Raw genomic sequence first — 25,498 nt, 5'->3', positions numbered from 1 at the left:
AATGTGTGTCTGTTCTAGTTGATCCAAATCCTCACCAACACTTGGTATTGGTTATTCTGTCAGTTTTAATGGTTTAGTTCATTGACTTTCATTTTCTAAATAGATTGTATTACATACAGATAACAATAACTATTTTTTTCTTACTGCTCTGTCTAGAGCCTCTAAACTACTAGCAAATAATATCAATAACTGTGGGCATCTATGACTTGATTTTTATTTTAACAAATGTTTCCAATATTTTACTGTTAGGATCTCACTACATTTGCATTTTAGTCACATTAGGGAATGTCATATTTTTAGTAAAGTCGGTTTTTACCATATATAGATAACTGAGTTTTTATCAGGTGTTATTCAGCATCTACTGTGATCTTCATATGCAATAAACTAAACTAATACATTTCTTAATGCCAAATCATCCTTATGTTTGTGAAACATCTCGGATTAGATTTGTTTTGATTCACTACTTGGGTTTCTTCTTCTATACTTCTATATTTGATTTACTAAAATTTACATCAATATTTTTTTAATATTTATTTATTTTTGAGAAGGAAGAGAGACAGAGAGACACAGAGTGCAAGGGGCGGGGGCAGGGGGGAGGGCAGGGGAAGAGAGAGGGAGACGTAGAATCAAAGCAGGTTCCAGTCCCTGAGCTGTTAGCACAGAGCGCGACACAGGGCTTGAACTCACAAACTGAACCATGAGATCATGACCTGGGCCAACACTCAACCGACTGAGCCACCCAGGTGCCCCTAAAATTTATATCAATATTTTAGGTGAATTTGGTCTAGAAAAGCATCTCCCAAACTATATTCCATGGGAAGTACATGTTCCTAGGGAGGCAGGAGAACCACAACAAAACTCCACTCCTCAATTTCTTCTAATGTAAAATAGGTGTAAATAGATATAAAGAGATATAGATGGCTTAAGGTACCATTAGGAAGATTAAATGAGATAATGCCCATAGTTGCTTAACAAGTAAATGAGCTAGGATTTAGCCAGGCCAGCATCAATCATTCTGGAGATGACTACACTCTGTTACATCTATTATTAAAAGAAAATTACATATATGGAGGAAAAATAAAACTTCTTGCAACAATTTAACAAGCAGTAACAATTTAGTAGAGCCAGGGATTTAGATTTTTAATTCTGCAACCCAACAATAATGGATTCTCCCTTTATAATGAACCCTTTCAAAGGAATTCTTCAAATCTGGACAAGAAATTAGCCTACCTGAGTGTGATTGATGGTTACATGGTTGCCAGGAAGAGGTGACTGACGCTCTTTCTCTTTACTGTGCCGACTGCTCTGTTTACTACGTTGTAGCTGCTGCCTCAGTTTGGCAATCTGCTTTGGGGAGGGGGGAGAAATAAGATGAGAACAACAGTGAATACCAGAATTTAAGTACTTCTTATTTTAATTTTTGAATGCTGGTAATTTTTTCCTCAAAGGTTTCAAGAAGGGATAATATTTCACTGCAAAGATTTATTCTTCTACATTTTTAAGATTAAAACTATTGAAAATAAGAGGTACAAACTTCCAGTTATACAATAAGTCACAGGGATATACAGTACAGCACGGGGAATACAGTCACTAATATTGAAATCATTATGTTTGGTGACAGAAAGTAACTAGACTTTTCGTGGTAATCATTTCATAATGTATAAAAATGTTGAACCACTATGCTGTACAACGGAAACTAACATGTTAACTACACGTCAATAAAATGTATGCTACGAATGCTTCACTTGCTCAATTGAAATAGTGTTTTGTTAAACATGCAGACTAAATTTTTCCAGATTATTTCAGATTTCACACCAAGTATCTTTGTACACCAAGTATCTACCTCTTTAAACACTTTTTATAAGGCAAAAAACTAGTGTTTCACGTTGCTAATTAAAGTCAAAGCCCATATATTAACATGGAGACCACATTAGTTTCTAAGTTTCCATCTTACATAAACAAAACACTCCTGGTTTAAAACACTTTAAAATTTTCAATCTTTTCATGGTGAGGAAAATCCAAGCATTTAGTATTAGTAACTTCCTAGTACTGAATATCTTACTATACATTACTCTTTAGTCACTCAACTTTAATTTTCCAGCTCAATTGAGATATAATTGACATATGATGTTGTCTAAGTTTAAGGTACAGAACATGTTAATCTGATACATTTATATATTGCAAAATGATGCCACCGTAGCATTAGTTAACATGTCTATCCTATCACAAAATTACTACATCTTTTTTTGGGTGAGAACAGTTGAGATTTACTCTCTTAACAGCTTTTAAATATACAATACAATATTATTAAGTATAATCAAAATGCTACACATTAGATCCCCAGAACTTATTCATCTTATAACTGGAAGTCTGTACCTTTTGACCAACCCCAATTTCCTCTACCCTTCAGCTCCTGGTAACTACCATTCTACTGTTTCTGTGAGTTCAATCTTTACAGAACCCGCATACAAGTCATATCACATAATACTTGTCTTTGTCTGCCTCACTTATTTCACTTAGCATAATGCCTTCAAGGTTGATCCAGGATGTTACAAATGGCAGGATATCTTTCTTTCTCATGGCTGAATAATATTACAGTGGAGATACACACACACACTCACTCTCATACTACATGTTCTTTATCCATTCATGTGTTGGTGGACACTGGCTATGGTCAGAAAACTTTTAAAAAACAAATGTAACTTAGACTGTATTCTCCCAAGTGGAATGGTAACATTCCCAGGCTTAAGAGAAAAGTCATTATTACCATATGGCTTGGAATTCATTAAACTACTGGTATTTACACAAAAAAAATATAAAAACACTAAGTCAAAGGGATACATACATCCCTACTTTCCTAGCAGCAAAACTATGGAAGCAGCCCAAGTGTTGGTAGATGAATGGATAAAGATGTGGTATACACACACACACACACACACACACACACACACACACACACTTGAGTATTATTCAACCATAAAAAAGAATGAAATCTGGCCATTTGCAACAAAATGAATGGAGTTAGAGTGTATAAGGCTGAGCGAAATAGGTCAAAGAAAGACAAATACCATATAATCTCACTCATGTGGAATTTAATAAACAAAACAAGTAATGGAAAAAAGAGAGACACAAACCAAGACATAGACTCTTACTATAAAGAACAAAAACCGATGGTTACCAGAGAGGAGGTAGGGATGGGGAAAATAGGGGATGGAAATTAAAGAGTACATTTATCAATATGAAAAAAATAGTAAAATGGTTTTTAAAAGATAAGACCACGTTTGCAATCAAACGGTGCAGTGCCTGGCATGTGATAAGGTTCTGCAGGATTGAAACCTGTGCCCATTTCTGGTTTGCAGCGATGGCCCCACACAAAGTTCCTTGGAATCATCTGGGAAACTAAAAACCAAAAAACGAAAAAAACCCAAACTCACAAAATCCTGACCAACACAGATTCATTCCTGTGCCTGTCCCAGATCAATTTTTGTGGCTCTGTATAGTTTCTATGTGTCAGCATTTAGGAGCCCTTGTTCCAGAGTATTTGAAGTTACAAAAATGCAGCCACCAGACCCATCTCTTAACTGAATGCAGCTCATCATGCCAATATTTAACAGCAGATTCTATCATGCCAGCCTAGCACTGCAAAACATTGTCCTTAGAAATTTACTGTGGCAGAATAAATTTCCTCGAAATTAAACATAATCTCAAAAACTGAGACATAAGTATTACCAGGAGGTAAATTTCAAACAGAAAACAATTTATATTAAACAACAACCTGGACAGAACTCAAAATACCTAATATATTTTAGATGACATATAATCTGCTTCAAATATGTCAGACCAGGAATAAAATATTCCTAAGCATTTTAAAGGGAATAATTAGCAATTTGGGGGAAGTTATAATACTGGTATTATTTTCTTTGTAGAAAAGATGACATCAATCAACTAACAGTTAGTCCTTAAACACCTAGAAGCAAGCCCAGTTTTATGTTACCTACTTAAGCAAAGTGTAAATACAAAAGTCTGCAGAATATATTGATTTCCTCAAGGACATAAAGCAAAAATACAATGTATTTTAATATTAGCTAAATGCTTTCCTTGAATAACCATGGCAATAAAAAGCAAAACAGACAGTTGCTATTAAAGCCTATACCACTCAAAGGGAAAAGTATATATAGGTTGCTAGAAAAACTTATTTTTACCTATGGCAAATAGAAGAGAAATAGCATGGAAGCAAATAAAGCATCTAGACAAAGGAATAGTTTATATCCTTTCTTTTATATTCATATCCTTAAATTCCTTTAGTTTTTTTTAAAAATTTTTTTAACGTTTATTTATTTTTGAGACAGAGCATGAACAGGGGAGGGGCAGAGAGAGAGGGAGACACAGAATCTGAAACAGGCTCCAGGCTCTGAGCTGTCAGCACAGAGCCAGACGCGAGGCTCGAACTCACAGACCGTGAGATCATGACCTGAGCCGAAGTCGGATGCTTAACCGACCGAGCCACCCAGGCGCCCCAAATTCCTTCAGTTTTTAAAGCTCTCTGTAGCTTGTAGACCTCTCACACAACGATCTTGCAAAGATATACAAGCAAGATGGTCTATGTTAACGTTTGAGTTCCCTGCTCTCTGTTGAAATGACATGATTTTCTTCTAGAGAACATTAATTTTCACAAGAAAACGAATCAAAATTAGTAGGTAATCATTATAAATCAGAAAAGATTATTTTCTATGATAAAAAATAAAAAGGATTTCAAATTGTACAAGTCACTTAATTAGGAAAGAGGTAGAAAATTAAGTGTTTTCTGAATATTAATGATGTTTCAGTGCTGTTTCAAAACCAGCAAGAGCTTGTATACAAGAGCCCATAATGCCTAGAGATTAATCAAGGCAATTTGTACTTTTTCATTTTTTTTTTTTTAATTTTTTTTTTCAACGTTTATTTATTTTTGGGACAGAGAGAGACAGAGCATGAACGGGGGAGGGGCAGAGAGAGAGGGAGACACACAGAATCGGAAACAGGCTCCAGGCTCTGAGCCATCAGCCCAGAGCCTGACGTGGGGCTCGAACTCACGGACCGCGAGATCGTGACCTGGCTGAAATCGGACGCTTAACCGACTGCGCCACCCAGGCGCCCCTGTACTTTTTCATTTTTAAAATAATCTTTAAAAATAAACAAACAAAAGCAATCTGAAAATTGATCAGTCCTAAATCACTCTATTTTAAAGGCCTTGAGATATCAAAATAAGCCAGAAAAAATTTTGTTCTCAACAGCCTTAACAAACCCCTGAAAACAAAGAGCATCCATCATGGGTACCTATCTTACTTTGCCTGGAACACCCAATTAAACTGTGTAACCTTACAGCTTTCACACAATACTGTTCATCTCAAGATATTATATAGCTATGCTCTTGTTTACAATTCCGTAGAGATTAGGGTAAAAGGGAGCTCATCTTCCTAAATATATATACTCAGATTACAAATTTTAGTCAAGACCTATGTAAAATGAAAGCAAGATGCCATTAAGTCCTCCTTCGCTTCAGAGTAAGGCGGTTCCTGTGTTGTTTACAGCTACATTCAATAAAGGGGCAGACCTGTGTTACAACTATAAACACTCTCACCTTCCATAGTTGGGCTTAGAATTTCCCTCTCCTTTTCCTTTGATGCTCAAGAGCCCATGGCCATTGGTAGCCAGTAGAGAGTAGACATTAGAACCAGCGAAGAGTAGACACAAAGTTGTGTCCATGAGGAAGGGGCAGAAGGAAAGTGCAATCCCCTCTCCCACACACAAACACACATACATCCCACCTCATCCATAGCTCTGAAGCTCTGCCCAAGACAGCCTCTCTAGGCCTACATTCCATCAATTGCATGGAAGCTCCTGGTCCTCACTTTGATGAACTCGCCCACCCCAGTCACTGTGATGAAATGCCTACCAATCTTCATTTACAAAAGGGGCAGTAAATTGTACTGACTGGATTTTTTTTTTTTTTTTTTTTTTTAAGAGAGAGCATGCACACACACACAGTGGAAAAGGGCAGAGAGAGAGGGAGAGAGAGAAACAGCCTCCATGCCCGGTCAGATCCCAACATGGGGCTGGATTTCACAACTGTAAGATCATGACCTGAGTTGAAATCAAGAAGTCAGATGCTTAACCAGCTGACCCTTACTGACTAGACTCCCCTTACTGACTAGATTTGAACTAAACTGTAGATATATCTGATTTTGTGTTTCTAAATATTCATTAGCTATGCTGTGGCCTTAGGAAAAAAATTAAGAATGGACCTTGAGGGTATTATGCTAAGCAAAATAAATCAGCCAAAGAAAAATACTTTTTCATCTCACTTATATGTGGAATCTTAAAAAAATTCATACAAACAAAGAGCAGACTGGTGGTTACCAAATACAGGATGGGGTACAGGAAATGGGTGAAGGTAAGTCAAAGGGTACAAACTTCCAGTTACAAGGTAAGTAAGTTCTGGGATGTAGTGTATAGCATTGGTGACTACAGTTAACAATACTGTACTGAAATCTCAAAGTTGCTAGGGGAACAGACCTTAAAAGTTCTCACTACACATGAAACAACTACAATTATGTGAGGTGATGGATGGGTTAACTAAGCGTATGGTGGTAATCATTTTGCAATATATCCATATATCAAATCAGTACACTGCATATGTTAAACCTACACAATATCATGTGTCAGTTATAACTCAATAAAGCTGAAAGAAAAAAATTTGAGGAGAGAGGAGTCTCTTTAAACATAAAAGGGGTTTCAAGCATATGAGCTCCAAAGTTTAAAAAAGCTAGGGAATAATGACCCTGAGTCACAAAGAATAAATTGTAAGCGTAGGGGCACTTGGGTGGCTCAGTTGGTTGAGTGTCCGGCTTCGGCTCAGGTCATGATCTCATGCTTCACGGGTTCAAGCCCCGCATCAGGCTCTGTGCTGACAGCTCGGAGCCTGGATCCTGCTTCGGATTCTGTTGTCCCCCTCTCTCTCTGCCCCTCCCCCACTAATGCTGTGCCTTTCTCTGTCTTTCAAAAGTGAATAAACATTAAACAAAAAAAATTTTTTTTTAAAGAAATAAGTGTAGAGAGAAGAATGAGCATAAATACTCACAAAAAAAATGACTTTTGTGAAACTAGATGAAGACAAATCAGAGACCGGCATTACTTAAAATCTGAGAAGAATACATTTTATTGTAAATTTCTGGAAACCTAATTAACATCATTTGCTACCTACTCATTTGCTATTTTTGTCTGGTTAGTTTTCCCTACTATTGTTAACATTTAAAAACAAAATAAAACAAAACTCAGCCTCAGGAGACTTGTTGAGTACCTTCACCTCAGATACTGAAAGGGAGAGAAATATTTCTCATGATGAATTCTACTCTACCATAGGGCAGGAAAATGAGAAATCTTAACCAGTAGGAAAGGAAGCAGGATCTGAGGGCTTTGGGAAGAGTAGGGATAAAAATGAGAAGAAAAGTATAAAACCAGGAAAAAGGTGCTCTGCTGCTTGCTTTTATACAAATTATGTCATTCATTTTTTTAATAAAAGCATACAAAATAGGTACTATCACTGTCCCATATTATAGGTAAGGAAACTGAAGCAGAAGGTTAAAAAGCTTGCTAAAAGTCACACATTTAAGGGGTGAAAGAAATACTTGAACTTAGGAAGTAGAATTCCAGAGTCTTCTCTTTTAACCACTATTCTACACTGCCTAAAGACACAAGTTAAGAACTTACAGGAAGACAAGAGAATCTTACAAAAAATTAACAACAGCTACACCAAAACACAAAAACAATTACTAAAGATATTAACCCAGCAGATTTTTCTGAAAATATAATGTGGAAAGTTAAGAACTTCAAGCTGTCATTACCTTTTATATGAAAAAAAAGGAGTATGTGACAAACTTAAGTTGTTTACAAACATCAAGTGTCTCAAAACAAAGGTTCTACAGTCTAAAAACAAATTTTACATATTACTCCTTTGTCAGTGTTCAAAGGAATTTAAACATGCAACAGTATCTAATCTAACACAAAAATAAAAATTTGGAATTTCTTTTAACCTTTCCATAAATATGAATAATTACAGTTATTTTCCTATGTTTTTAATTGCCAAGAGGCAAACCCTAATGAGCTAATTGCTATTCATTCAGCCCCATGAAATGAACACAGGCATATGCATGCACACACATACATACATAAAGAACTCACATATATGCAAACACGTCCACAAGCATAGGGAGATGTCACCTGCACGTACATCAAGCCTTGCATGCCCACAGACAGACATGCTTGCCCACATTCAGACTCACACAAACCCACTAACCCAGGAACAGAGATACTCCCCACTCAGATTCATCCCCAGAGATACAGCTAGTTTTGGGACTTTTATGCTAATAATCTGTAATACAGAATTATATTTACAGCTACCACTAAGGCATATTTGTTAACAGAGGCATGTTAATAGCAATACCAGACTAACATTTAAAAAAACATTTAGTTCACAAACCCACTTGGATCCCATAAATTTATTATATCTATTTTATAGATGAGGACACATTCTCAAAAATAAAGTACCAGAGTGCCTGGGGTGGCTGAGTTGGTTAACCATCCAACTCTTGATTTTGGCTCAGGTGACCATCTCACTCTACATGGGATCGAGCCCCTTGCATTGGTATTCTCTGTCTCTGTCTCTCTCAAAAATAAATAAATGAACATTAAAAAAAATAAAATACCTTTCCCCATGTAATACAGCTAATAAATGGCAGACCCAGTCCTTTAGCCTTTAATTTATAACCCCTATTACCTACCAACGTGGCTGAAAGTAATTCTATGTTAATGTTACCGCAAGTAACTACCAGTCACTATGTATTGGTTTATAACCTCAACTGCTTTGTAAAGTAACTTCCTTTCTTAATGTTGAAGATATTGCAAGATATGAGACTGAAGTAAAGATGGACAAAAATTTGAAGAAGCTACTAACATACTAACCTACTGATCAGTGTTCTATTTTTTTTTTTTTTGACAGTTCGTATGACCTTAAAAATTCTTCCTATTGGAGTCAATTTTAAGTAATGAAAAGATTACAAAACATCCTTATAATTCAATTTTATATGGATTTAGACAGACTTTATTAGATAAATATTTTTATTTTTTAAAAGTTTATCACATAATTCCTTTGAGTTCAAACGGATAATCAAAATTCTTCAGACTATTATCTTTTAGGTCCAGAGAAAATATTATTGCAATTATTTCCCCCTAGTATATGATAAACTAATACCAAAAATTAAGAAAATGTTAGGGCAGAAGGCATATAAAGAAACTTTTATTTTCCTTACTTAAGGGGTGGCTCAGTCAGTTAAGCGTCTGACTTCGGCTCAGGTTATGAACTCATGGTTGGTGATTTCGAGCCTAGTGTCAGGCTCTGTGCTGACAGCTCGGAGCCTGGAATCTGCTTTGGATTCTGTGCCTCCCTCTCTCTCTGCCCGGCCCCCACTCACACTCTCTCTTTCTCTCAAAAATAAACATTAAAAAAACTTTTAAAAAAAAGGAAGACCACATCAATAATATCTATTTATCACTGTTTGAACAGATGTGAGAAATATCCCTAATCATTTCATTTACTGCTTCAGATGGCTCCATCTAAGAAAAACTATCCGACTAATGAGAAAAGCTTATTGGTGAGATCAGGAAGCAACCCATTCTTTTTCCTTATCTCTACTGAAGAACTTAAGAACAGCAAACCCACCTTTTTTTTAATTTATTTTTAAAATTTGTTATTATTATTATTATTTTTAAGTGGCTCCACACCCAGCACAGAGCCCCACAGGGTTTGAACTCAAGGACCCAGAGTTCAAAACCTGAGCTGAGATTAAGACTCAGATGCTTAACCAACTGAACCACCAACATGCCCTATCCTATATGTTTCAATTTATCAAATTCACAAATAGTAAAATTAAAATCAAAACAACAATACAACAGTATTATTTCTTTCTTGGAATGTCACCATTTGGTATTGGGATAAAGGGCAGATTTGCTAACTGCTTACTATAAAAATAGTGGATTCCCCAAACTCTGTGTTCCTCCCCTGTAATGTGATCTACTGTATGTGTAGGAATACATTTGGGCTCTCCCCATCACATGGGACTTAGTGTTCAGGGGAAATACGGTAAACTTGATGGTCTTGATACTTGCTGTGCTGGGAATAACAAAGGCCACTGTCTCTAATCCAGGCATCTCATGCCTTCTGCCAGCATCCCCAAAATAGTAAAAGGCTAATTTATTACACTCTAAGTAGGAAAAAAACAAAATCCAAGACCTGAGAGGGAATACTTCCTCCTTTGCCTCAAATAAAGAGAAAGAAATTTTAATGGAACAACTTGGAAAGATCAATTTATGTTCCCCACAGATAAGAGGGCACAATGGACATTGATATCTGACTTTTATTCTAAATACTGAAAATGTTGGGCTAGGATGATAGCGATTTACTGTTGCATTAGAATCAGCCTAAACTCCTAAACACTAGCCAGAACTCCCCCCCCCCCCAAAAAAAGTATGAGAGTTTACCAGGAACCACTTAGGAAAATCTGAGTGCCAAGAGTCATCATGCAGAGTTGTCTTTGGTTTTAAGAGGGGGCCCACCTACTTAGAAGGGTGAACCGAGTCAGCAGCTGAGACAGTGAATGTTATTTCTACGATTCTAGAGGCTAAGAACACAGTAAAAGATTCACAAGCCCACAAATGCAGAACAGTAGATAAGAGATGTATAGCAACAAGGGACCCCATGAAATTACAAAACAAAGTCAGTTTTAAGAATCTGTCAAGCCCAAGAAATGTAAAGACATCTTATTCCCCTTACCTTTCCCTCTCTCCCAAGCTCCAATTCCAGAGGAGCTAGGAGAAAGTAGCTAGAACCATAAAAGCAGCCGGAAGCTTTGACTATTTTAGTAAGTCAGAAAGCATGCTCATTCAAAGGGACCACAGGACTGTAACACTGATCAGATTCCAGTTTTGCACCACGAGCAGGAGATGAACTTCTCTCACTCAATAAGGAGAGTGGGAATTAACATAAAGTCTTTTTTTGATTAGCCCTTAAAAGTCTTAGTTAGTTTTCTAATGTGTAATTATTTCTTTTGTATTTCTATATCCCTTACACACTATTGGGCATACAATCTTATTCCTATGATGTTATTCCATCAACAAATGCATTGCCACTAAACACTAAGGATGTATGGTGAAACATATCTGAAAGATTTACCTCTCTTCTCTTTTACTCTACTAAATATATATAAATGAAGTATTGTAAAAAGCAATGCTAATTATATCCTTATCATTTAGTTAACAGACTTCTTGAATTCTAGTTATGCTTTATAAATTAATTTTTAAACTGTGTTTTATAAGCAGGAAACCACATTTCTAACAAGTGGAAAAGTACATTTGTACACTTGCTTAGTTTGTAAAATCTAAATAAAGGTTGGGTTGACAACCCTCCAGCAAACATAACTCAAAGGAGGAAAAGTCGTCTTTTCATGAAAGAAATGCCTCACTTGGATTCATTTCCTTAACATGAACATAATACATTACTGTATACTTGTATCAGTTGTAATTTCTGATAGATGTATTGAAACTGATTGCCCTTTCTATTGTAGGTAATGGGCTTTTCTTTCCTAATTGCAAGAATGTGTGTGTGTCTGTGTGTGTGTGTCCTTAATCTACAATTCGATTATACTATACCTAAAGGTGGAAATTTTTTTTTTGTCCTGGTTAACCTCCTTGGAACTGGTGGGCTTTTTCAATTGCTGTCCAAATATAGCAGACTTTCAATCTTTAAAGAATTTCTCTTCCCTGATGCTTACAGGATATTCTTACTTCCTGAACTCCTAACTCAGTCTATTTTCCATGTTTCTTAACTTCTCTTTCATGTTTTCAATCTCTTTATCTTTTTGTTCTATATCTGCTCTACCAGACTGGCAATTTTCAGCTGAGAGTTTTGATTCACTAATTCTCTCTTCTGTTATGTCAATTTAATCTACCAAAGAGTTTTTTATTTTTAATTCCACCAACTTTTGTTATTTACAGAATTTGCAATTGGTCCTTTATCATTCTGCTTGTTCTTGTTTACTCCTTTTCTTATTGTAAGTTACCATTTCATTTGAAATTCTTAAACATTCTCATTTTTAAGTGCTTTTTTTGAGAATGTATTCTCTTTCTTCGGATGTCAATCATCCTATTAAGTATGTCTGCTGTCCCTTATGGCAACAGATTTCCTTACATGTCCTAAAATACTTGTTTGCAACCACACCTTACATGGAAGTTTTATTCTTTGTGAGTTCTTTCCTGCCATGTTGTTTCATGCTTGCTCAGACTATCCCCCTGGAGTTGCATAGCTCCAGAGTAGGTCTTAAATTAGAAAGATTGGGGCTTTGGTTCCACATGGGTAGAGCTCTATTCCAGATGCCACATCCACACAGAACATATGGTTACTATTTCCATTTTTGCATAGCTGCCTCTTTGGCCCACAGGAAAACACCAACAGTGTCAGGTGGAGTTATTTCAGGTCTACTTTTATGGCCTAGAAACATGGTCCCACCTCCCTGGTTTATGCAGACAGCCCAGTTCCAATCTCCTACCATTTGCAAGACACATTTGGCATTCTTAAAATGTCTAGCAATCTATACTCTCTTAAATTTGGCTTAAACACCCACTTTTTAAGCTCTGGCCCACATGACCCAGGTTTCTGAGAGCCAGACAGCATCAACATCCACTCATTACTAAGGGTTTCCTGTCTATTCATAGTCTGCAGGGGCTTTCTTTGTCTCAAATATAACTAGAATACAGTTACTTATTTCTCTGAAAGTTTTTCACATTGCATTCTCATAAATTTAAAGCAAAGAGGAGGCAGATTATACAGGTGCTTTCACTGACATTTTAATCTGCAATCCTGTTGCAAATTGTGTGAGGGGGAGAGTATGATGTGACTCAGGAAGAAAGGATGTGTGCTACATTTGACTTTGATCCTAATTCAAGAAAGCAGGTCAAAAGCTATTTTTTAAAAACATAATTTTAGTAGCATGTAACTTTAAAAAATACTACTTTCAATAATAGTTTTGGCTTTTCAAAATTTTCTCAAATTCCAATTCTGTCACATATTATAACTATTCTTATTTTCACTTTTTGTCTTTACCAACGTATTCTTATCATTTGCTAGCCTCAGTTATATACCATATAGCACTTAATATCTTCCTGATACACCATGGAAAACCCACCAGCCTTTTGTATCTATTCCTTTTTTTTTTTTTTTCCATCTCTACTGAGGTATAATTTACATTGTCTTAACTATATTCACTGTAAGGGTAAAACTCAGTAAGTTTCAATCACTATGTAGAGCTGTACAAAAATAACCACAATGCAGTTTTGTAACTTTTTCATCACCCCCCAATTGTGCCTTGAGTCTTACTTGTAGCCAATCACCACTCCTCCAGCCCCACTCTCAGCCACATGCAATCACAAAAGGACTTTCTCCCTCTTCTTTAAATATGCCTTTTCTGGCATTTCAATCATAAATGGAACCATATAATATGTAGTCTTAATCATCTCACCTCTTTCACTTAGCAGGGATTGGGAAGCCATAATCTGTAGGCCAAATCTAGTCTGCCATGTATTTTTGTAAACAAAACTTATTGCAACATAACCAGGTTCATTCTATATTGTCCATGGCTGCTTTCACACTACAAGAGGAGAGGTGATTAGTTGCAACAAAGATTATATGGCCCACAAACCCCGAAGTATTTACTATCCGGCCTTTTACAGAAAAAATTTGCTGACTTGACTTAGTAAAATATTTTTGAGGTTCATACACATTGTAGTATGTATCAATAGTCAGTACATTATTCCTTTTTTATTGCTGAATAGTAAGTTATTGCATGAAAAACCACATTTTGTCTATCTACTTACCAACTGATGGATATGTGGACATTTTCTAGTTTTTAGTTGTTACGAATAACTCTGCTATAAACATTTTGTGTACATGTCTCAATCTAGACGTGTGTTCTCACTTTTCTTACAGATTCCTAGGAACTGAATTGCTGGGTTATATGCTAAGTTTCTGATTAACTTTAAAAGAAACTGACAAACTGTTTTCCAAAGTGACTGTCCCATTTTATGTTCCCAAGAACATTTGAGGGTTCCAGATTCTCTTTATCCTTGCCAATACTTGGTATTGCCTGTCTTTTAAATTACAATCATTGTAGGGTGCCTGGGTGGCTCAGTTGGTTAAGTGTTTGACTACTGGTTTCGGCTCAGGTTATGATCTCACAGTTCTAGGAGTTTGAGCCCAGAGACAGGCTCTGCACTAAGTGCTAAATCTGCTTGGGATTCTCTCTCTCTCTGCCTCTCCCATTATGTGCACTCACTCTCCTGCTCTCTCAAAATAAATAAACTTAAAAAAAAGAATTAAAAAAGATTTCAAATTATAATAATTGTATTGACTACATAGGTGGATTTTATGGTTTAAATTTGCATTTGCCTAATGACTAATGATGCTGAACACTTTTTCATGTGGTCATTTGTCATTCACTCTTTTATCTTTGGTGAAACACTTCTATTCAACTGTCTTATCCATTGATAATTTGGGTTGTCTTCCTATTATTGATTTGTAGGAGTTCTTTATATATTCTGGATATAAGCTTTGTCAGATATATGATTTGCTAATATTTCTTCCAGTCTGAAACTTGGCTTTTCAATCTCTTAGTGGTGTCTTTGAAGTGTAAATATTCAATTTAATGAAGCTCATAAAGGTTTATTTCTGGATTCAAAAGTTTATCCATTTATCTATGTGTCTTTCTTTTTGCTAACTTCATCAATGTGAGTTTATAAGAAGTGCTGAAATTGTGTAATGTTAATATTCCAAATTTCCTGTTTTCAAAAATATTTTGGCCATTCCAGGTCCTTTGCATATCTACATGTATCTTAGGATTAGTCTGTCAATTTCTACCAAAAATAAAAAACATGGAATTTTAATAGGGATTACATTGATTCAATTTGGGAAGAATTATCACCTTAATATTAAGTCTTCCAATCAATCCACTGAACAAAGTAAGTCTATTTATTTAAAGCTTTAATTTTGTCCAGCAATGTTTTGTTGTTTTTAGTGTACAAATTTTGCACTGCTTTTGTTAAATTTATTGCTAAATATTTTCATCTTTTTAATACAACTGCAATAAATTGTTTTATTATTTTTTGGACTGTTCTTATATAGTATCTAGACATAGAACTGATTTCTATATGTTGATCTTATATCCTGCAACCTTCCTTGCTGAACATGTTTACTACTGCTAGTACTGTATTTGCATATTTCCTAGGAGTTTCTAAATATAGTTTTTACATTTTATCTGTGAATAAAGGCAGTTTTACCACTTCCTTTACAATCTGGATGTCTTTATTTTTCTTGCCTGACTGCACTGTCTAGAACCTCCTATGCAATACCGAATAAAAGTGGTTGACAAGGAGACAGTGAATGACACTGCCTTCCTCCCGATCTTAGAAGAAAACATTCTGGCTTTTCACCACTAAAATGAATGAATATGAATATGATAGAGTGCCTGGCTGGCTCAGTCAGTAGAGCATGCAACTCTCGATATCAGTGTTATGAGTTCAAGTCCCATGTTGGGTGTGGAGACTGCTTTAAAATGTTTTTGTTTTTTTTTTTAAACGTTTATTCATTTTTGAGAGACAGAGAGAGACAGAGCATGAGCGGGAAGGGGCAGAGAGAGAAGGTGACAGAGAATCCAAAGCAGGCTCCAGACTCTGAGCTGTCAGCACAGAGCCCGACACGGGGCTCGAACTCATGAACTGAGAGATCATGACCCGAGCTGAAGTCGGACGCTCAACCGACTGAGCCACCCAGGTGCCCCTGGAGACTGCTTTAAAGAGAAAATATGTGAATATGATCTATAGGGTTTTTTTTTGTTTTTTGTTTTTTGTTTTTAACAAAAGCCCTTTATTTATTATTATTATTTTTTTTTCCCTGTCTTGTTGAGATTATTTTTTTTGTGAATGGGTGTTGACAGTTTCGTAAATCCTTTCTCTAACTCTACTGAGATGATTATATGGTTTTATTCTTTATTTTATTAATGTAGTGTATTACATTAATTGAATTTTGGATCTTAAACCATCTTTGAATTTCTGGGACAAATTCCCTTTGCTCATGGTGTATAATCCGCCTCATATGTGGCTGAATTTGATTTGCTAATATTTTAAGGATTTCTGCATCTATGTTCAAGAGAGATACTGATCTGCCATTTTATTTTCTTGAGATGTCTTTGGCCTGGCTTTGAAGTCAGTTAAATTGGCCTGACAAAATAAACTGGGGGGTGTTGTCTTCTCTATTTTCTGAAAGAGTTTGTGAAAAATTAACATTATTTCTTCAAATATTTGATAGAATTCATCAAATCTGATCTTGGGATTTTCTTTGTGTGAAGATTTTTAATCCTCATTCCATTTCTTTACTTTTTTAGGAGTGTATGCATGTTTTCTAGTCTTAAATCAGTCTTTGCAATTTGTCTCTTTCTAGTAACTTGTATCTAAGAGTTCATCCATTTTACTTTAGTTTCCACACTGATGACATAAAATTCATTCATAATATTCCTTTATAATACTTTCAAGTTGTGTGAAGTTGGTAGTAATTTCACCTCTTTCACTGCTGACTTTGCTAATCAGTATCTTCTTTTTCTGGTCTAGCTAAAGGTTTATCTACTTGGTTCTTCTTTTCAAAGAATAAACTTCTAGTTTCACTAATTTTTCTCTAATATTTTATGTTCTGTTGGTTTCTGCTATATTCTTTATTAACTCCTCCCTTCCTTCCTCTGCTTGCTTTTGGTCTGCGTTGCTCTTTTTCTACTAGTTTCTTAAGCTTAGAAGCTTAGGCACTGATTTAGGAACTTCCTTTTTCCTAGATACGCATTTAAAGGTATAAATTTTCCCTGAAGCACTGCTTTATCTGCACATATAAAGTCTAAGGTGTCTTTCTGTTTTCATTCATTAAGCATTTTAAAATATTTTAAAATGCTTTTAACTGACAAATATTTGGGGCTTTCAAAGATTTCTGTTACATGATTTCATCTTTTGCACTCTATGAGACTTGTTTTATGGCCAAGCATATTGTCTAACCTAGAGAATATTTCAAATATGTTTGAAAAGAATACAATCACTGGGTGGAGTCTTCCATATATGTCATTTAGGTCAAGTTGATTGATAATGCCAGAATCTTTTATCCTCTTATTTTGTGTCTACTTAGTTGTTCTATCAAGTATTAAGAATGGGGTGTTGGAATCCCCAATTATTATTGTAGACACTTTATTTCTCCTTTCACAGTTTCACTTCAGGCATTTGTAAGCCACTGTTAGATGTAGACACAATTTATGATTACTATATCTTCCTGACCTATTGACCTTTTTATCATTATGAAATTCCTTTATCTGTCTTCAATAATACTTCTTATCTTAAAGTCCACTGTGTCAGATAAGCTTACATGCTTCTTACAAATAGCATATAGCTGGCTATTGTTTTTATCCAGTTTGACAATCTCTGCCTTTTGAGGAGAATGTTCAGTCCATTCATATTTAATGTAATTATATGATTAGATTTACTTTTGCCATTTTGTTAATTATTTTCTACTTGTGTCACACCTTTTTTTTTTTATTCCTCTGTTCCTCCCTTACTGCTTTCTTTTGTGATAAATACTTTTAGTGTAGCATTTTAATTCCTCTATATTTTTTACTTTTTATTTTTTCAGAGTTATTTTCTTAGCAACTGTTCTAGGGATTATAATATGCATCTTAATTTATCACACTACTTCAAAAAAATAATTCCAGTAAAACAGAAAGTATACTCCAGCACATGCCCATTTTTTTCCCCTCTTTTATACTTTGCCATATGTATATTTCACATATATAGGTCATAAACACAAGCCCAGGTGACAGGGACTTCAGGAAAGTAGACAGTGGGAACAAAAAGAAATCAGGCAGCAAGGTCTAGGGAAACCAGGTGACAGAGCCCTAAAGAACACAGGCTGTGGGGACCAAATGAAACTAGGCAGTAGGGAGTAAAGTTTGCTAGGAAATGGGGACAAATGAAGCCAGGCAAGAGGCCCACAGGATGTGGAAAAAGAAAGATACCAAGAGCTCATCCCCTCTGTGTAGATGTTACCCCCACAGCCTGGACCTCTCTCTAGATAGCCCCCTCCCTACCCAGGTGGTGATCCCCTCCCCCAGGCCAATACTGGGACAGAGACAGAGCCCCCTCCTCTCTCAGAGGCCTGGGCTGGTTGCAGCCAATGGGCCCCAGCCCCAGTCCCATCCCTGGAACCTCAGGAAGTCCCAGTCCCAGTCCCTCCCACTGGCTGCAGAAGCAGTGGGGTTGGGGCAGGGGGGTGGTAGGTAGAGAAAGAGAAAAGAGACAGCTTGGTAGGGGGAGCGCACCTAGCAGCCACAGAGGGAGGTGGGGGAGGGGAGGTGAGGGCCAAGAAAGGAGAAGCTCCAAGGTGGGCTGGCAGATGGGCATGGGCTCACAGCATCTCCCTGATGGCAGTGCGGGTGACAAGTTCTCCAGCCCTGGGCTGCGCAGCCACTAACCTGAGTGCCCATGCAGGCACCCCACCCTTACACAGCAGTGCCTCTGGTGCTCAGCAGGCCTTATGATAAGAAAGCTTATCTGACACAGTAGACTTATTGCTTTATATGATTTCAATAAATCATGTTTCAAATGTGGAAAAATGAGAAAAATATATCTACAGACTCTTTTATATTTACCCAAACATTACCATACTCAAGACTCTTGAGTTCTTTGCACAGATATGAATTAATATCTGGAGTGATTTCTTTTCAGCCTGAAGAATTTCCTTTAGTATTTCTCACAAGATGGCCTACTTAGCAGGAAATTCTCTCAATCTTTGTCTACCTGAGAATAATTCACCTTTATTGTAGAAGACTAGGTTTTCTGGATACAGAATACTTGGTTGACCATTTTTTTCTTTCAACATTTTCAATATGTCAGGCTTTATGGTCCCTACTGCTTCAGATGGAAAAGTCAGCCATTAAATGTATTATTAGTTCCCTATGTGTAATGATTCATTTTTTTCATCTAGCTTTCAAGATTTTCTTTTTTCCTTTGGCTTTTAACAGTTTAAGTATGATGTGTCTGTGTGGGTTCTCTTTATGTTTTCCAACTTGGGGTTTATGGAGATTCTTCAATCTATAGATTGCTTTTCATTAAATCTGGAAAGTTTTCTGCCATTATTTCTTCATACATTTTTAAGTCCTCTCTCTTTCTTCTCTCCTGGGTCCCCCATTACGTGTATGTGTATCTACTTAATGTTTTCTCACAAACCTCTGAGGCTCTGTGGACTTTTCTTCAATCTTTCTCTATTCTTCAGGGTATATAAATTCTACTGATATATGCAAATTCACTGATTTTTTTTTTTTTGCCATCTAAAATCTGCTACTGACTTCATCTAGTGAACTTTTGCTTTTAGTTACTATACTTTTTAACTCTAGAGCTTTTGTTTCTCTTTTATAATAATTACCTTTTTAATAAATTCTTTATTCATTGAGTCACTGTCACCCTACTTCCCCTTTAATACTTTAAATATGGTTTTCTCTGGGTTTTTTTGAACATACTTATAATCACTGCTTTAATGTTTTTCTCTGCTAAATCCAACATATGGAGACACTTATACACAATTTCTAGTGATTTTCTTAAGTATGAGTCATGCTTCCTTGTTTCTTTGCAGATCTCTAAACTTTTTGTTGAATATTGGATATTTTAAATGATACATTGCAGCAACTCTAGCTTCTGATTTTCCTTGAGGGTTGTTGTTGTCTTATCTGTTTGTGTTTTAGCATCTTGATGAACTAAAAGTCTGTTTCCCCTTCATTGTGTGGCCACTGAGGTCTCTACTCCATTCTCTCCAACCCCATTTTTTTAAAAAAAATTTTTAATGTTTATTTTTGAGACAGAGAGAGAGAGATAGAGTGTGAGCAGGGGAGGAGCAGAGAGAGAGGGAGACACAGAATTCGAAGCAGGCTCCAGGCTCTGAGCTGTCAGCACAGAGCCTGATGTGGGACTCAAACTCACAGACCATGAGATCATGACAGGAGGTGAAGTTGGACACTTAACCAACTGAGCCACAAAGGTGCCCCATCCCATTTTTATTTTTAAGGCTGGCTTTTTAAGACCTTTTCAAGCTGGTCTCCAGTGTTCACCTTGGTGTTTGGCTAAAGACTGATTAGAGATTTTATTTAATTATCTCAATCTAATAAGGCTTCCATTCCAAGGATGAGATTTGTGTGTAGAATGAGGAGTGCATTCAAAGTCTGAGCCTTTCACAAGATGGCCACAGGTTTTACTACCTACTAGGCCCAGTTGACTCTCCTCTTCACATATTCCTAGGCTCCAAAGACCAATGATGCATAGGTGGCTTAGGCCCACTTCATATTCTGCTGTGCATATCTACAGCCTCTGGTCAACCTGGGATGTGTGAACTTATCAATCCCCCATGACTATCTTGTCTCCTAGAACTCTCTATAAAATCCTGCTATTTCATGAGTCTTTAATTTGCCAAAAATTGGACTAGACTAGCAAAGCCTTAGACTAGCTAAGGCATTGGTCTTCCCTGTTTGTCTGCAACTAAGTTTACTATTTTAACCTACAACACTGTGAGAGAGTGCCCTTTCTCCAGCTGGGGCTACAAAACTTCCAATCTTCAAGGCTTGCCCCATCCTGGTTGAAATGCCATACTAACAAAGCTGGGCATGAGGAAGAGAGGATGAGGAGTAGCACAGATAACACCACAAGTCTGTCACTGAGTTCAGTGATTTTCATGAAGTTTCTCAATTTGTTTAGTTGATTTATAGAGCACTGAATTAGTTGTTTTGACAGCTTTGTCCAGCTTTATGTTTGCTTTGTGGAGAGAGTGATCAAATCTCTCATTCAGTCATCTCAGATATTCCTTTTTTAATAGTGTGTATATACATATATATCATGTGCTGCTGCAGTCCAAAATTTTACTATGCCAAATCTTGGCTAAAACTTTGAAATTTTTTTTTTAATTGTTTATCTATCTTTGAGAGAGAGACAGAGAGCAAGCGGGGGAAGGCAGAGAAAGAGGGAGACATAGAATCCAAAGTAGGATCCAGACTCTGAGCTGTCAGCACAGAGCCTGGCACAGGGCTCAAACTCCTGAACCGTGAGTTCACGACCTTAGCCAGAGTCGGATGCTTAACGACTGAGCCACTTGGGGGGCCTCTTGGCTATAATTTTGAGATTGTGTTTATCTCTGCGATCAAAATGCAAGTTCACTTTTTTGTTATTCATATTCTATGCACAGATATGTAGCTATTTTAGACTAGACATATTAGACTCAGCTTCCCTTCTTTTTTGTTCCGGCTGGGAAAAACTCATTTTGTGCATGTGTGCTGTGTACAGGGTATATAGAAAAGTTAAGGATTTCCCCTACAGCACTATAATACAGAAGCTACTAAAAATGTAATATAGTCACAGGCAAAATCATGCTAACAGACTAGATCTATTCAGTCTAGACACCATAGTATTTGTGCGATAGTGATAACCCACAATAGATGAAAGTAACATTAAGAGGTATAGAAACTATGACACATGAAAAATGAGAGTAATGTCAATGTTTACTCTGAAAAAAAAAATGACATGATGCTAGCCTTTCAAATATTTAAAGTAGGCTTACTCAGTATTGATACATCAGGCAGAGTCAAACTTAGGGGTATAATTTTGAGTTCATTATGCAAAATAAACTATTTAACAACTTAAGCTAAAACAAATGGACTCATTTTGCTCTTTTGCAAAGCGATGAGCTTCTCTTACTGAGAATGATCCTAACAGACTAGATGACCACATTTTTAAGAAATGTTTATTTAGGAGATGAACTAGAAGACCTTTCAACCCTAAGTTTTTGTAATTTTATAAAAACAATTATATAAGAATTTAGATGGATAAAAGATAACACTATCATGAAAAACCATCCAAAATATACATCAAGATGATTATAATTTATGTTTTGATAATAAAGGAATGAGTTATAAAAACTATTCCTAAAAGACATGTATTCCACTGCACTCTTGGTTCTCAAAGGCCTACAATACGTTGGATATTACAAAAAACCTATGAGAAGCAGAATATACTATTCTACCATTGTACAAAGCAATGATCTAGAATTCCGGTTGCTATAACTTCTTAAAATCAAGAAGGCTGAAGTGGGAACAGAAGATAACTAAAAGAAAAAAGATACAGAGATTGTTACATAAAACCAGACTTCACTCTGAAAAGGTACAAGCTGAGTGGGTGCATTACAAATATTTATAAAGGACAGGAAGGGCACAAATAAGGTAAACTCAGATTTGTTCACCCAAACCTAGAAGGCAACCATTCAAACTCTGAAGGAGGTAAGGTTAGGACAAATAACAGAGGTATCATTATATTCAGGAAACATAATTTGCTAGGATTAAAACAGGTTATAGACCGAAAACAAATAACTTACCTCCTTTAGTTGATCAGCACTCCCCCATGATGCAGAACGCTGATGTGACCTCTTTTCGGCACCCTCTTCTGCCCAACAACTAGGTGTCTTTAATAAAAAAAAAATGATAATACAAATAATAAAATAAGGAATTTTGTCTCTACTTCTTAATCTCACAGCATTTCAAACATATTTCAAAATCTTAGCACATACCAGTTAAGTTATACTAAATACTAAAATCCCTTAAGTGCTAAGATTTTTCATGACCCGTGAAATGTTTAAAACATTCTGTCATATTCTGAATTAGACATTACCAATCTACGACGTCTCTGAGTAGTGTCACTCAAAACATTTGTTTTTTTTTTTTACAACAACATTAATAACTTAAAAGTTATCAAATCAAAGAGAATTATGAAGATACACATCTTTGAGCTTTTAAAGAGAATAGCCAAACTAAATATAAAATAGCATTTCTCCTAAGTAAAAGAGATGGAAATGAGATTAACAGAACTAGCTCAGAAGCAGTGGGATTACAGATGACCTACAAGTCAAATATCTAGCTAAAGAGCAGATTGTACTATTCTTCCTACACTCAGGAAAGAGAGTATTAGCAATAGTATCCTCTTTTGAAAATCATCAAGCATATTTAAATAAAAATATAAAATTATTAAAATGACAAAGAAAAACATTAAATCTGAATGAACTTACTATGATCTGAAACAATACATTAAAAAAAAAAACTTGAGCTACATGTCAGAAAAGAGTTTTTACCTTAAACCTCATTTTCAATAATTCAACCAGTAGCAGACACTATACCCAAACATAACACAAAACGCTAAATGCCAAATAGTGAGACCATTTAGTTGTATAAAAAAGTCAAAATATTAAAATATCATCCTTAAGATATGAGAAGACTCTTAGTGGAATGCAAACAGGGAAAGTAAAAAGCACTACAGCTAGACAAAGGATAACGATTAGCACAATAAACACATATAGATTTAAAAATTATTGTTTATTATAGACTGAAAAAAAATCAATCCTTATGTTGAGGTTGATGCTATATAACTTCATATGAAAAAGGCCTCAGTTCTACTCTATACAATTCAAAATGCTTGTGAACAACTTTTTAAGTAATTACCTCTTAAGAGTAATAATGCTCCAAAATGAAACCAACAATTAATTAAATGGTAGGTGAATAAAAACACAAACAAGCTGCTTAACCAACCAGTTCAAGTACCAAAGTGAAGCTGTTCAGTGATAATTGAGAGTAAAACAGTTTATTTTCATCAAACTTTCATTTTGAGAATTTATATGCTCAATACTTTTACTTTTCTACCAAGTGTAAGCATTAGTCTTGTCAAAACTCAAATGACTAAGGATCACAATGCTTAAAACTCAAAAGTACTTCACAGAAAAGGAGTCAAATTTCTGGTATGTTCCATAATTATTTAATAATTACATTTCTAACAGGAATTATTTTCATTTGGTACAACTCCAATTTTTTCAAAGGACATTTATTACATAAACTGTATAGGTATCTCCAACTGAGAGTTAAATCAATAGCCACAAAACTTTTGCAATTGCCTTACTACTGCCAGGCACACTGGTGGCAAATGGAGCTACATCTGAGGTCTCTTATCTCACAAAAGATCTTCTTTCTTCATACTATCATTCTTTTCTTAAAACTGAATGTGAAAACCTATATGATTATTTCAGAATGTAGTGTTAGTTATACAAAAGAAATAAAAACGAACTACAAAGGAGTATTTATATTCCTGAAATCCAGCTAGTAAAACATGTAGGTTTTTAAGAGTGCAAAACTATTAGAAGAGTACTCTGACATGTGGCTGCAGAATTACATGCATATAAATTGTTTAAATACATTCATCATAGTACCAACTTTTCCAAAAAATACTCCCCAGAAAGTAATTTCATTTTAATCACATCAATTTTAAATAAATAGAAAATGTTCGAGTCTGTAAATATATTCTATAGACCACATTGTCCAATAAGACAGCTACTAGCCACATGCAACAATTTAAATTAGTGAAAATGAAATAAAACTAAAAATTCAGTTCCTTAGTCACACTAGCGCATTTCAAATGCTCAGTAACCACATGTGGCTAGTGGCTACTGGCTGCTATACAAGACAGCACAGATGTGGAACATTTCCATTGCTGCAGAAAGTTCTACTGGGAGCAGTGTTTTATACATTTAATCGCAGATTTTTAACAAGTTACTTTAGTCAAAGCAAAACCAAAAGATGGCTACTTGGTTTATTAAATCTATGTAAAGTTCATGCTTGTGAAGTCACAAAAGATGAACTAATTTGTATCTAATTTATTAAATCTGAGCATTTGAGAAATGCTTTACTATTTAAATTCAATAAGCAACAATACAAAGCAGCAAAAATTCTTTCCTTTCAAATCAGCAAGAAATTCCTTCCAACTAGATTGTCCATTAATCTAGAGTAGAATTTTATGAACTGTGCTACTTATAACATCGCTATTGGATGCTGATAAGAATAAAGATAAAACTGTTCTATGGCCAAATTAATTTGGGAAATACTGTATTTCACACTTCCCCATACCTCATGTACAATACAATTAGCATTTCAAAAACTCAAATACACACTTTTTAAAAACCTGCTTTACTTTCTTTCTTTTACTTATATGACCCCAGAACACTTACTTTACAAGTAGACTTATTAACACTTGGAAAGGAATATAATCCCCTCAATAATGTGGACTGTATTTAATTGCTTGCTCTTCAGCCAGCCACTTTAGAGGATTCTTCCTTTCTAGTTGCCTCCACTTACACTACCAAGGAAGAGAAAGTAAGCCTTTTGTATACTTGAACAATGCAAAACTAAAGCCTATCTCTAAGACTACTGGCTAAAAAAAATTCCCTTGGAGTGACAAGGATACCAAGGCCATTTTCATTTTT

At 35.7% G+C, this 25,498-nt stretch overlaps 1 protein-coding gene across 1 annotated transcript in view; it reads right to left on the bottom strand.

The window, feature by feature from the left end:
- The window catches only part of GLCCI1 (glucocorticoid induced 1), a 149,681-nt gene that overhangs the window by 27,522 nt on the left and 96,661 nt on the right, over positions 1-25,498 (bottom strand). Inside the window, exons 5-6 of the mRNA XM_045496396.1 lie at positions 22,574-22,660; positions 1,231-1,347 (exon numbers count right to left, since the gene is read on the bottom strand). Of these exons, the coding sequence (XP_045352352.1) occupies positions 1,231-1,347; positions 22,574-22,660 (204 nt within the window). The remainder of the gene's footprint in view (positions 1-1,230; positions 1,348-22,573; positions 22,661-25,498) is intronic.

This window comes from Leopardus geoffroyi, chromosome A2, assembly GCF_018350155.1.
Source record: "Leopardus geoffroyi isolate Oge1 chromosome A2, O.geoffroyi_Oge1_pat1.0, whole genome shotgun sequence".
Lineage (NCBI taxonomy): Eukaryota > Metazoa > Chordata > Mammalia > Carnivora > Felidae > Leopardus > Leopardus geoffroyi.
This window is presented reverse-complemented; position numbering and strand designations above follow the sequence as displayed.